This window comes from Asterias rubens, chromosome 6, assembly GCF_902459465.1.
Source record: "Asterias rubens chromosome 6, eAstRub1.3, whole genome shotgun sequence".
Taxonomy (NCBI): Eukaryota; Metazoa; Echinodermata; class Asteroidea; order Forcipulatida; family Asteriidae; genus Asterias; species Asterias rubens.
The window spans coordinates 19,788,271-19,801,753 of NC_047067.1; the positions used below are offsets into that span (position 1 = coordinate 19,788,271).

Sequence of the window (13,483 nt, forward strand, 5' to 3'; positions counted from 1 at the left end):
AAGTCTTATATAGCGCACGTATCTACCAAACAAGGTACTCAAGGCACTGAGTATATACAAACTATCAGAAAGATAGGTTATTGCAGTGATGAATTCTGAGACCCAATTATTTAGCACCTTATAAGGGTTTTACAAGGTAAGGTGCTACGGCGCATAAAGCAGCCACAACCAGGAACCGACTATGTCACCCGGAAAACTGAACACGGCGGATAACTGAAACCGCCACACCGGGCTAGCGGCAATTTCGACACCTGTGTGCCACTTGTGTCTCTGACCAAGACACTTCACCAGAATTGCTTTGTCTCAACTTGCTGGTGAATGGCAAAATACGAGTGAGCGGGGTCGCAGGCAGTTAGCGTAGGACGTCTCATGTTTGAATGGGAAGGGAAAACAATGTTTATCATACCTCTGGATCCTTGAGATTGCCAACGTCCATGCTTGGGGCTTGGACTGCGGGTCGGTTGACTCTTTCGCAGATGATGATTCAGATATTCTGCTCTGTGACACAGCTCCATGACTACAGACGGGTGCCCTCTAAGGAACAGCTCAGGTTCCCGTGTCATCAGTGATGGATTTATCTGTTGAGCGAAAAAGGAATAAATAATTAAATACATGTAGGCACAATTCATTTGAAACATGCTGTGACTATGGGTCTCAACCAAATTGTTTTAAAAATGATTTTACAAGCAAAACTAGTTTGACATTTTAGTCTGATGTCTGATTGTTATTTTCATTTTCGATTTCGAGCTGAATTCTCAGGGTCACAATAACAATGAAATTGTTTACGTCCAAGCTGACTTTAAACTTACTGGGCCTATAAACTTGATAAATTATAAAATGGCATTTTGGGTCGTGAACATAGTTTTCATTTTTCACCCGCTCTAAAAAAATAAAAAAATAAAATTTAAAAAAATAAAAAAATAAAGTTGTTTTTACAAATAAATCAGTCAAACAAAAACAATCGAACAAAAAACAACAAAATCCAAATTAGTAAATAAAAAAAATAAAAAAAAGCCGAAAAAATAACTAATAAATAGGAAGTGCAAGTGCAATCTTTGCTTACTGTCAATAGGCCCTACCTATTGCCACAGACCGGCTATGAATGTGTAGTGTTCCAGTCATCCAATCCGAATCCAACCAAAACAAAACTTACAAACTTAGCAAACAAAAAAGTTTAGGCCCATGGTGAAATTCGCAGATGACGACGGACAGCGAACAGAATAAAAGAAGATCTTGCCAATCACAACACAAACAAAGTCTAGTCAGTAGTCCTCATTCGGGATCGTACCTCTGATATGCTCTGATCCATGCATGGGACCATACTTATTCTGAAACTTCTCAAAAATTAGGGCGCTATTTATATTCTAATTTTATCAAAAGTTGTCATAACAACTTCGCTCAAATTGTCTTGTAAAGCACCGACATCTCCGTGAATGTTTTACCAAAGCAAATTACCAAGGTAAGACAAAATGCACACATGGGACTATACTTTTATACCACAAAGAAACACCTATAATTTGCACATAGCCGCATAGTTTTATATCCGTACACAAAATATGCACTATACGTTAAAATGTTCACTTCCCCAAAACACGAGAGGGCCTACTTTAATTTCATGACATTCAGTAATTTTCTTCCTCCATGCAGAAACCAACTTTACAAACGGAAATTTCTCCCAGTTTTATCGACCTTTCGAATGTCATTATCTCAGAATATGCCAGAGTCCATTATTTCCAGGAACATTCATTATTTCCTGAACAACGTTTGATAAAAATGCAAAATAATCTTACCTGAAAATAGTGAACGAGGTACGGGGCCACAGGCGACGACAAGGAAGCAGGGAGGCAGCGCACGTGGTTATAGCTAGCGCATGCACGCTGCTGGAACGCTGTCCAACTCCTGAGGGCGCTGTTCATCGCTATCGCTTAGACTTGATTCAAGTCCCATTCTCGTGTGACGGGGCCCTACGCATAAACCGTAGCATAAAGTACACGCTGGCCGTCAAAATGTGGTTCCCAGAATGGAACAGGTTTGAGTGCAGAGCATCACAAAACAGTAGTTTTCTGGCGATGGCTAAGAATTGGGACTTGAGTCAAGTCTAGCTATCGCTTTACCCTGCTTATTATTTCAGCGCACCTCCCCTGTCCAATGCCCTGTCTAATGCACTGTCTTGGTTCGATCTGTCCTTACTCTATGGTTCGACATCCTTATAATTAACATAAACTGTTCTGCAACAACAAACCATTAAGTTTTTAGCAAAAATCTGAGACAAAAGAACAACTTAAAGCGACACAACAATATAATCATGTGACTAATAAAGATTTTATTTCATATAAATAAGTAGATCAACCGAATCTAGGTGTTTATACGTAGATACTACCTTGTGAGCCCAATTATATTAGAATTATATACAGACACTTTTTCAGGAAATATATTTATATAATTATACATAAAAACTACATATACAAACCATGAACTAATTCAAATATTAAACAATTAAAAACATCGAAAATGAGGGAAGTTGAAATAATTATCGGAATAAAAATAGGAGAAGTGTATAACTATTCATTACATACACATGATACAATATTTAAAAAAAATCAAACTACAAATTAAAATTCCACTTTTATAAAATGAAGGTAACATTTGGTCGCTACCTCATTGGATCATTAGTAATGCTAAAATATCCAACTAGTTTGACCAGCAGTATCATTACAAAATTAAACCCATCAAGTCCAGCTTTGGGTCTCCCAAGTCAATAATATGAAATCTTTTCTCTGCTTTCTTAGAAAATGCCCTCACTCTTACCCTAACCCGGGGTTCCTTCACCTTTGTTTTCATTTAACGTCCAGAAGAGTTAACCAAATTTTTTTTTCACTAACCCAACATGTAATAAAGCACACAATTTTCCTGCCATAAAAAAAAAACATGGAAGTGAAGTTCAAAAAGTTGCATTTTTGGCAATCTTATCCCCTTATTTCTGTGGTTAATAATACTTGTTCTCATCAAATTATTTACCAAGACTCATCAAACCGTTTCATGAAATTAAAAACAATCACTCTTTGGGATTTTACCACTGTACCCCTCATTTATGTGACAAAGAAACATTTTTTACTGGATTGTTGGACTAGTCAAGAAAGGATTTGATTCACCAGCCACTGTTTTTACTCGCTTTTGGCGACAGGGCAACCACTAATTTCAAACCCTGTCACCACACACCTCGAGTAGCCCTCTACGTACATATCCGGCCAGTAAAGACAACAACTAAACTTTAACAAAAATAATTGGTTACCAGGGTTACTCAATAACTAATTTTGAGGTGGCACAGTTCACTGTTTCTGTTGCATGACAGGTTTCTTTTAAAAAAAACTACAAATTTCACAATCTACAACAGTGCTAAGGTATAAATTAACATACAAAAGTCACTGACAGATGAAGGTGGTAGTTACTGTTGTACATCACACGAGGGCCTAATTTGATGAAACAGAGAACGCTGCTAAACACTTTTCTTTTGCTAAGCAAAAAACAGAGCGGGGGGGGGGGTGCACAAGTGGCAACAGTGTAAACTTCACGGAATGTTGGCTGGTAGTCTGCTTCAGCACACTTCCTCTCTAATGGTTATGGTTTACACAGATAAATAGTTCCACTTTTATGGAACGAGTATATTCTAGTATTATTAAGTATAGGCCTAAAAATATAGGGGAAAACAGGGTTCAATACACAAACCAAATTTAAGTAATTTAATCATTAGCTAGTCGGGACAGAATTTCGATTAGTCCTCAGGCTTTTGGCCATAGAAACACTGTTTAAGAGAGAAAGCTGGTAATTGGTCGGTGAACCATTTGGATGTGGGAAAAAATTCGCAAGCTTGACACAGCTCAACGCCAGAACCCAAGTTGCCTATAAAGATGTTGTCTGCTGTTTATCAATTGGGATTCTACTTGAATGAGTTCTCTTACTTCTTTTGTTTTTGGTCTACTTTCAAGGTCTAGGGAAAACACTTTTCCGCCTCTTTAGAAATTCTGGACAGAACCCAGTTTCCGTTTATGCATTTTTAGTACAATGTGACATACAACTGATGTCACAGAGTTCTTGCAGCTCTCCTAATGGTCAAAACCCCCAAAGCACTGAACTGATTGGCCTAGTCTGATGTCTGAAGGTAACGCTCCTAATTGGCCAATTTACCTTGAAGCAAAGTTTCTGATTAGTCACTGCATCATTGGGCTGTGATTGGTCAGAGCTGAGACAGGAAATGAATCCAATTGGTTCACCTTGGGATGCAACGTTCTTAATTAAATCATCACACACTGAAGTCAGGATGCCACTCTTGGAATTGGTGAATGTTTTCTAAGAAGAACGTGATATTTAATTGGCCAGTTCACCTTGATGCAGTGTTGAATATTAGTCATAAGACACTGGCTTTCATTGGCCAGCACTCTACAGGCTTAGCACCTGATTGGTTGGTTCGCCTTGATGCAGGGTCATATTATCAGGCAAGGACACTAATTGGTTAGCCTCATAGAGACAAATCACTGGGATTGGTTGGTTACTGACTAAATGCCCCTAAACAACAAAACCAATAACTTATTTTGTTAACAGTTTATTTTTCAAATTTTAATTCATAGTTTGTTTATGGGTAATTAAATTTAGGATTAAAACCGTAATAACCTCATCATCATTTAATCATACCAATATCAAAAACGCTGTAGGTACATTTCTGAAAAAAATCTTCCAGAACAGTAAGAAAAAAAGTAGCAATTTTGGTGTAAATTTTGATCCATGTAATATGTTCCACTTTCAAATGACAACTGTATTAAGTAAGTTAAATCTTAACACATTGAATTAAGCATGGCCAGCCATACCAGAGTTTCACGAGTCACCAAACATTTTCGTAGACATCTACCGAATCTTACTATCGTGTCTCGTCCTTCGCAACGAGCCACCTGGAAGATCAGTGTCATCAATCTGTCTCTGAGAGTTCGCCAACGCCGTAGTCCGATTAAAATCAATCAAAGCGTATGTGTCCGTCCTGCGACTGGACCCTTCCGAGTTCAAACTAGCCGGGGTCTTCGGCGGTGAGCTCGTCATACTCGAGCTACGACTCTGACGTGGCTGAACAATAGGCGTACAACCCGCGGCGTCCATCGTCTCCAAGTCTAAATCGGCGTAATTCATGCGGCCCTTCGGCACCGGCTGGAGAACAACATTCGTAGCTCCATTGAAAACGGTTGGTCTAATCCCGACCTCTGATAGCACATCCAGATTAGCGTAGCTGTGTTCACTCACGGGGGACCGGTTACCCCCGACGCTGCCGTCGAAAATGAACTCCGACCCGGCACTTCCTTTGCTCGATGACGTACTGCACGGTGAGCGTAAATCACAGCAAAAGACAAAGTTGTTATGGGGGAGTTCCCCTACAGTGTCCAAGTTAGCGTAGTAACTACTGCCTGACGTACGACTACTGGGCGTCATCAGAGACGTCACGCTCATAGGGCTGGTAACAGACGCCGGTGATGCATTGCTGGTCGTACAATCATGATTACCAGCTTCTGAGGAACACACGACGGTCTCCGGTAAAGAGATCACATTTGCATTGCTGTTTAAGTTCAGACCACTGTTTTTCAACGGTGCCGTATTGCCGTTCACGATGTCCTGAACTGACGAGGGTTTCATGTAGTAGGGCTCAGGAAGGTTCGCAAGTGTCCGCGTCGTCATTGCCGATGACGGTAACCTGATGCTGTCCATGTTACCGTTGACGTCATTTTGCACCTGGGTCAATGTATCAGTGTCTGTCATGTCTGTGACTGTGAGCTGGGTCAGATCTTCATCAATATCATGTTTAAGACGAGCGTAGTTGACATTGGGGTCGTCCTCTTCGGAAGAAGGTCTGCTCTCTTCACTCACTTGAGGTAACAAGGAAGCCATGACTGAAGAGGAGTCAACCTGGAGTAGTGAATAAGAAATGCGAATTAGTTGCGCTGAAATAATGAGGTTCAAAACATCATACGGGCAGTGGGGGAAGAAAAATTTGTACACTGAAATATACGATAGCGATTGCGTTCATGGTCAAATTAAATCTAGCACATTTTAAGACTTGTCAAACCATTAAACAAACTTTTCCACTGTAACCCTCGTTTACTTTGATAAGGAACAATTTATTGACTCGCCAACAACTGTTGCAAGGATTGTGACTCGCCCACCACTGTTGTCAGTTTAAATGTCAGAAAGTGAAAGGCGAAAAAATTGCCACTGTCCGAGATTTTAAAAAGTTTGAAACGGAAAAAAAAAGTGGTTTTTTTTTCAAAGCCTGAAAGTTAAAAATCCGCCAAATGTCATTCAAATCTCATCCCTGTTTAAATACTCATAAAACATTGGATCTATGGATTTATCATTTTGATTATTCTAATAACACGAGGTGGGAACATTTCTTAAATTTGTTTACTCACAGCATCTTCTTGAGGCGACTCTGGAATATCCGCAAAGGAGTTAGCATTGATGTAATGCACTGAGGTCCCCGGCGAAGACGGACTCTGCTGCCCTCCTGAGGCGGTCGTCGACGTCGACAACGATCGGCCGGTGAATGTTGCCAGACCGTAGGTACTTCCTGAAGCGATACTCCCGTTGTCCGTAAAGTGGGAGGGACCAGCCGAGAATGGGGATAGAGCCGGAGATGCCGTTTCCATCGGCGTTGTTCCATTGCTGGTTTCTGACGCAGAGTAGCTGCCGTAACGGTTGGTGCCACCGCACGTCTGAGCGTTCTCCTGGACGTTGCGGAACAGGAACTCTGCTCGTTTGCATTTGAAGGCATAGATACCTAAAAGAACAAAGGTGAAGAAAACATATACAGACCAATTAATACATTGGCTTACACGAACAAAATTAAGATTTGTTCCAAACTAGCATTTACATTCAAAATAAGGTTTTAGCCAGGAGTTGGTAAATGGGTGTCAAATATTGCTGGAAACTTAAAAACTGGCCGTCCAACTTTGTTCACATTAAATGTAAATGACAGACACAACAGGGTGTCTAAATTTAAAACAGGGTGTCCGCAAGACACACAAACACTTTGTTTTGTATATAATTTACAGTTAAAAGTTAAGTTGAATTTAAACATCTCTTGCATAAACTACATGTACTACACAAATCAACCACTTAAATTTGAATTCCTCAGACCATAGAGACAATTGCTCTGTTACATGATTAAGGCAAGCTTTTGAAGAGTTGCATAAGAGACACCGAACACCCTTACACAATTTTCAAGGAACGTGTATGACACAATGGAGCCAGGGTATGCTCATCCGGAGGTTGCTATTCAAAAGCTTGCCTCGAACCATATTTTGACATACATTGTTGTAATAACTGTTTTCTTTAGTGTGAGGAGTTCAAAATTAAGTGGTAACTTGTGACTATAAGGTAAATCATTGTGCCAGACATAGTTCAAATCAAACTCAAGAGTGGCTTCTTGCCAAGCATGTTATCTCTAAGTATGTTAAGGTTATCAATGGTTACATTCTACCAGTTGAGGAACTGATAGGGATTATGATGGCTCGCGATGCACTGTAACTACATTGTACATTGTACAGGCAAAAGTACCTCCCAAAAGTAGCCATGCAATGTTGTAACCCGAAAAATAGCCAACAAGAAAATAGCCAGCCACACTTTAATTTGCAAAGTGTTTTTCGGTTTTCTATTTTTCTATTAAAGACAATTTTTCTTTTAACTGATCAGGGCAAAAACTCATGGCTCTGCTTACCGTAAACAAAAAATCGGCGCTTATGGGAGCAGGGAATTCCTCGCGTATTTCATAGATTAGCAGGTAATTTTTTATTGTGCTCGTGCGTACTTCACTTTACTAGGCATTCTTTGCTTACACAGCTAGTGCAGAAATTTGGCGTTATCACAGTAAGCGGAGACTTTGTAGACACTCTCTCAAGCTATAAAACTACCTTGAATACTCACTTGCTTAGTATTAGCTTAAAGTACGTCATTAGCAGAGTTCTTTTTTCTATGCGACAGGAGTGTCTTTCTGACATACATGGCACACTAGAAATTATCATTATTTCTAAAGCTAAAATTAGACAAGTACAGACAACTACCTGGCCCAGTTGCACAACGACGTCCGCTCTCGAATGAAAATAACTTCTTGTCGAACCCGTACCGTCTGAGACTCCTCAAGGGCCACTTGATGGGGTCTTTTCCTCTCTGGTGTAGGATGATGTCACTCTTTGTGACCTCAATCACAGCACGTCTGACCTCTGTTCCTTTATCATCAACGTTCCGAACCTAGAAAGATATACAATATTTGATTTGATTTGATGTGATTTGAAATGGCTTACTGAGAAAAAATGCTAAATTGCACTTAAATTACAATAATTTAAAATTTGTTAATTACAAAGAAAAAAAGGAAAAGAAAACAAATTTAATATCAAGAGAACAAGCTTTATAAAAATTATTATAACGGAAGACCTCCAAGAACTTTTGTATTCATAATTGACACAAAATTATTAACATTGAGATATCTGCTACACTTTTCACATATCCATTTTTATGAAAAAAAGTTTTAAAACCAACGATGTAGCAGCTATCTCAATGTAATTTATAAGTTAATTAACAATTGCTGTATAAAAAGTGATTGAGTTTGTCAAATATATGATGTGCAACGAGTTGCTCAATATTTATCTGTTGTTCATTTAGTGGCTTTGTAACAAAAAGTGTACCGATGATTGTGGCTGTGAACATTTATACTTTTCACAAAAATTGTTTAATTTGGTTTTGCCCTTGGTTCCCCTCCTAGACAGTCTTCCTTTCTCAGGAAAGATTGCATTTCCTTCCAGAAGGAGATTTCAAGGCCTTTTAAAGACAGTGGACACTATTGGTAATTACTCAAAATAATTATAAAACCTTTCTTGGTAACGAGTAACGGGGAGAGGTTGATAGTGTATAACATTGTGAGAAACGGCTCCCTCTGAAGTAAAGTAGTTTTTGAGAACGAAGTAATTTTCCACGAATTTGACTTCATGACTTCAGCTTTAGAATTTGAAGTCTCGAAATCAAGCATCTGAAAGCACACAACTGCATGTGACAAGGGTTTGTGTTTTCTTTCATTGTTATCTGGCAACTTGGATGACCAATTAAGCTCAAATTTTCACAGGTTTTTTATTTTATCATTATGCATATGTTGAGATACACCATTTGTGAAGGCTAGTCTTTGACAATTACCAATAGTGTCCAGTGTCTTTATTAAAGCATAAATCATACAAGACTTGTATCCGTCCCTATCCCTCTGCTACCACTTCCCAGGTTGTACTGTAACTGTAAACTAGTTGCAATATGGCAATTACAGGGCACCCTCAAAACAAATTATTGACAAATAGGGAAACACTGTCAAGTTTCAGTTTTCCACTCTGAACGAATATCAACAGGATCAAATGATTTGTTTTTCTTCATTATACACATTTAAAGAATTGAAATTTTTCCTTCCCCTTCTATAAGGACTCTATCTCTTGCAAAATCATTGCATCACAAAACTAACTTGACCTAAGAGCCCCTCTTTAACAGAGATTCCAGTTTCTTACCTTAAACATGTTCTGCGCTAGTTTGACATCCTTAGGACGAATACAAGGCTGCTGGTTGCCCATTCTGATCTTTGTTAGTTAGTTCCCAGTAAGCAAGAAATCTAGTAGAGAAAAAGAACAAAACAAAAACTGAAATGCGTACAATTTTCCTTTCCTCCCATGCGTCATACAATCATTGTTCATCATCTGCTCTTTCTGTGTGTTTTCTGCCTCTTTCTCTTTTCATCTTTTTTCCACTTGACTGCTTCTGTTACATCACCTGTTTATGTAGGTTGACATTTACCCTTCGAGAAAGACTCTAGGGTTGAAGCATCAGACCATTAACTATTTCTTGCACATTTCCAATTCATCACGTTCATTCAAAAAGTCCCCATGTGAACATGTCCCAATAATTTGACCACGCATCATTTCTTTATCAAGTGAATAAGACAGTACAAACTCATATTTTAGACTGTGATCGTAAACATTGTGGATGTACGGATGCCTTTCAACATGTTTAATACAAGTCTGAACATGCACACAGGTCGAACGACCGTATCATGAACGGTACATGCCCATGATGTAATGTAGGTATTTGAATGGCTCTTTACACACACCCATTAAAAGGGTGTGCAGAACATTGGTAGAATGGAAAATATAAATGTTAACATACATATATGGTAAAAGGCCTTAAGGTAGCCATGGAAGGAAACTACACTTTTAATATTTCTATGATATATCTTACTATTTGGCATGATATTTGGTCCATGGAAAAAAGTAGGAATATTTTATAAAGTGCAATGGTCTGACCTACACACACACATAACATATAAATGCACAATTATTTCTACATTATTTCAGTTTGTTTTTAATTTATTCATAATAGCACTTGAGTGTACCACTTAAAACACTCAACCCGATTGGAGAGAGGCACTTCTCCTCTCTAATTTCCTCCTTCTTCTCATCATAATCATTATCCTGAAGATCAGAACCAACATCTCAAGAGAAATAGACTATCCACAAATTAAATTTTCTGAGAACCCAAAATGATGATGGTTGTTTTCAATGTCCTTGAAGGATGTATTGTACAGCCCACACACTCTGCTTACTCACCACATAATGTACAGTTTAAGCATCCCTCACATAGTAGAGACTACAGGGTTTAACCATAGAGCAAGAACCTATAACCCAGGTAAGTGGGAGGGGTATGGGAAATACAGTTTCCATGAGAAAAAAAGAACGACTTTTTCTTAGATTAGAAAATCTAAATACTGGAAACATTTTATGAGGCAACAAGGCTGGATGGGCAATAGGTTCCCATTGAATTCACAGAAGGGCACAATATAAATAACACATTTCCTAAAATTATAGCGCTTTATCACACCAGAGGGCATCTCAAACACTGCTTCTTTACATGCGAAGCTATACACTGTAGGAATTACAAGGCGGCTGTGGGGGCTCTGTTGCCCTGGTCTTGGCCTTGATGCCCCCTCAGAAGTTTACCATAGACTTAAAGATTTTCCAATGGAAGTGCCCGCTTGCAAAATGGAAATGTCCCTGCCCAGGCATATAAAGAGAAGGTTTGACCATGGTTTGACGACCCTCCCTTAAACACACACACACGTTTACCAATGTCAGAGATCAAAGACTTTGTTAACGTGTGACCACCAAATTGTGAACATGTTTCAGAATATTAAATGAAAATATCCCTGTCCTCGCATGTAAAGAGAGGGTTGACAAGCTTTCCTAAAACACACGTGTTAAAAAAATTTGCGTCAACAAATTTGCTACCACCAAATTGTACTTACATGCTTCAGATAATACTCCTTCAACCCTAATGTGGACCTCTGCATGTGGCCAAACTCTTAACACTCACTCCTGAGATCTTAATGTCTTAACAACAAATGACACGCCGAACCATCAGCAAAAACCATCACTGTCCGACTAATAACTGAAGAATGCACCTGTCTGTGCTATGGTCTGAGTAGGTGCATTTATACAACTAAACCTAATGGCATATTTCATCCCAAATCCAGAGCAAATCCGTTAGCCGATAACACTATTGATACCTCAACATTACCTAATTCAATTAACGAATGCACCACAAAGGAGATTACATACTTTTCATGCAGTAATCCACATGTTCCAATACAGCAATGGCTAAGCCGTACATCTTACATGGTTTGACACAAAAAAGTAAGTTGAAAACAAGGCTCTTAAGGATTGAACATCCTGTGCTCTCATCACTGGAGTATGCAGCTCTTGCAGACCCAGCCATACTTTAAGAGATTAGCTCCCCACCACCTTCCCTATTCATCTTCACCATCTTTGTCTTATAAGACACTTCTAGGGTGGCCCTCCATTGACCTCTTCAAGAAAGCATCCAAGTCTTAGAATCAATGGAAACCATGCAGCGTTGCAGCCCCCGGTCTGTTTGAAGTTCCTAAAAGCACAGGCCCCACTGCAAACAAAAGACGTCAATTTGTTTAGCGGGAAAGCTACAAGCGTGCGCTTGAAAGCAATTATAAACTCTTTTGAGGTAGTTTTTCACGTCCGTGGAACTTGACAAGGTAAACTTAAGACTGAGGGATGGGAAAGGGGTGATGATTATTTAGGGTTTAAATTTGGTGAAAGTTGACAAACATGTGTCGTTGTTTAACGACATCAAAGCACTGCTCTATCTAATCATCTTAGCCAAACAGACACTTCTTACAAGTCGTGAAAGAATCTTTGGTGCATAATGTACGAGTTGTGGCCTTAACGTGTTGTATACATGAAAAAATACAACACTGGTGGTGAGTACAAAAAAGAAAATGTCAACAAATCAGGTGAAAGGTTTATAAGGTGAGATTTTATGAACATTTTTAAATCCTAGGATCTGAAGGAAAAAACAATTTCCACTTGTATGTGGATACTTTATAAAAAATAGGGATACTTTTCAACGCTGGGATGCTTTTCAACGCTGAAATGTCCAGCTGAACCACTTTGAGTGAGTGTTGACTGGTCCTTGGAAGTTTTAACTGGCAATTGGCCAGAGGACTACTCAATAAGGGAGAACGCTGTCTTGTCCTGCAATAAGTCTTGAGTTTGATCTCAGGCTTGATACTTCACAGAAGCAACAAATGCGAACGCTCTGTGCCCCTTGGTTGTTGCCTTGGTGCCCTTGAAATGCTCAAAAGTAGAAATGTACAATTTACTCATAGAGTGCCTTTTACCGAGGAGAAAATGGTTTGATGCCCTTGCCCTTTCAAAAACAAACGCACGCCTGTGTCAGATCTAGAAAACTAAACTAACTACATGTAGAAACACAAAACCTAACAATCAAGATAAAAACACAACACAATCGCCCCCACATTCCTCTGTGCTGGTAGAAAATTTCCTGTTCCAATTGTAACATGACTCAAAACACTTGACCACAAACTCCACATCGTACATCATTATGTCATCCAAATCAACTCCTCTTCAACACAGAAACATCAAACCTCTCACCCCACATCCTCCTCCAAAGATCATTCATAAACCACAACTCCGCATCAAATACCGTCTTTTAAAGGGAAGGTACACGTTTAGTAATCATCACTCTTGTGAATGCCAATAAAGAGTTACTTGAGGAGAAGTCAGCTTTCGAAAGCATTTTGAAAATCATTTCACTAAGAATTAATGTGGTTATGGAAAAAGAAGATGATTTAATTTAGTAATCAATACAAGATTCAATACAAGTCACGAGTGTCAGATTATTACAGTGTCTACATGCTGAGAAAACAGCAACAAAATAACACGCTTTTTTCTACAGGAGCATGAAATCCATCCATGGTTAGTAAGGTAAAAGCAGGTACCCCCTGCATATCCGGCCACAGCATTCACGAATGGACACCAACCCTCAGAAATCTGAGAAGTGATTCGAGCATGGGGGTGGAAAATTATCCAAA

General features: G+C 39.1%; 1 protein-coding gene across 1 annotated transcript in view; it reads right to left on the bottom strand.

Annotated features, from left to right (window-relative positions):
* Positions 1-2,300: 2,300 nt before the first annotated feature.
* Positions 2,301-13,483, bottom strand: part of LOC117291693 (fibroblast growth factor receptor substrate 2-like) — a 34,981-nt gene continuing 23,798 nt past the window's right edge. Inside the window, exons 3-6 of the mRNA XM_033773540.1 lie at positions 9,576-9,676; positions 8,097-8,283; positions 6,447-6,814; positions 2,301-5,943 (exon numbers count right to left, since the gene is read on the bottom strand). Coding sequence (XP_033629431.1) covers positions 4,900-5,943; positions 6,447-6,814; positions 8,097-8,283; positions 9,576-9,638 — 1,662 coding nt within the window. The 5' untranslated portion in view covers positions 9,639-9,676 and the 3' untranslated portion in view covers positions 2,301-4,899. The remainder of the gene's footprint in view (positions 5,944-6,446; positions 6,815-8,096; positions 8,284-9,575; positions 9,677-13,483) is intronic.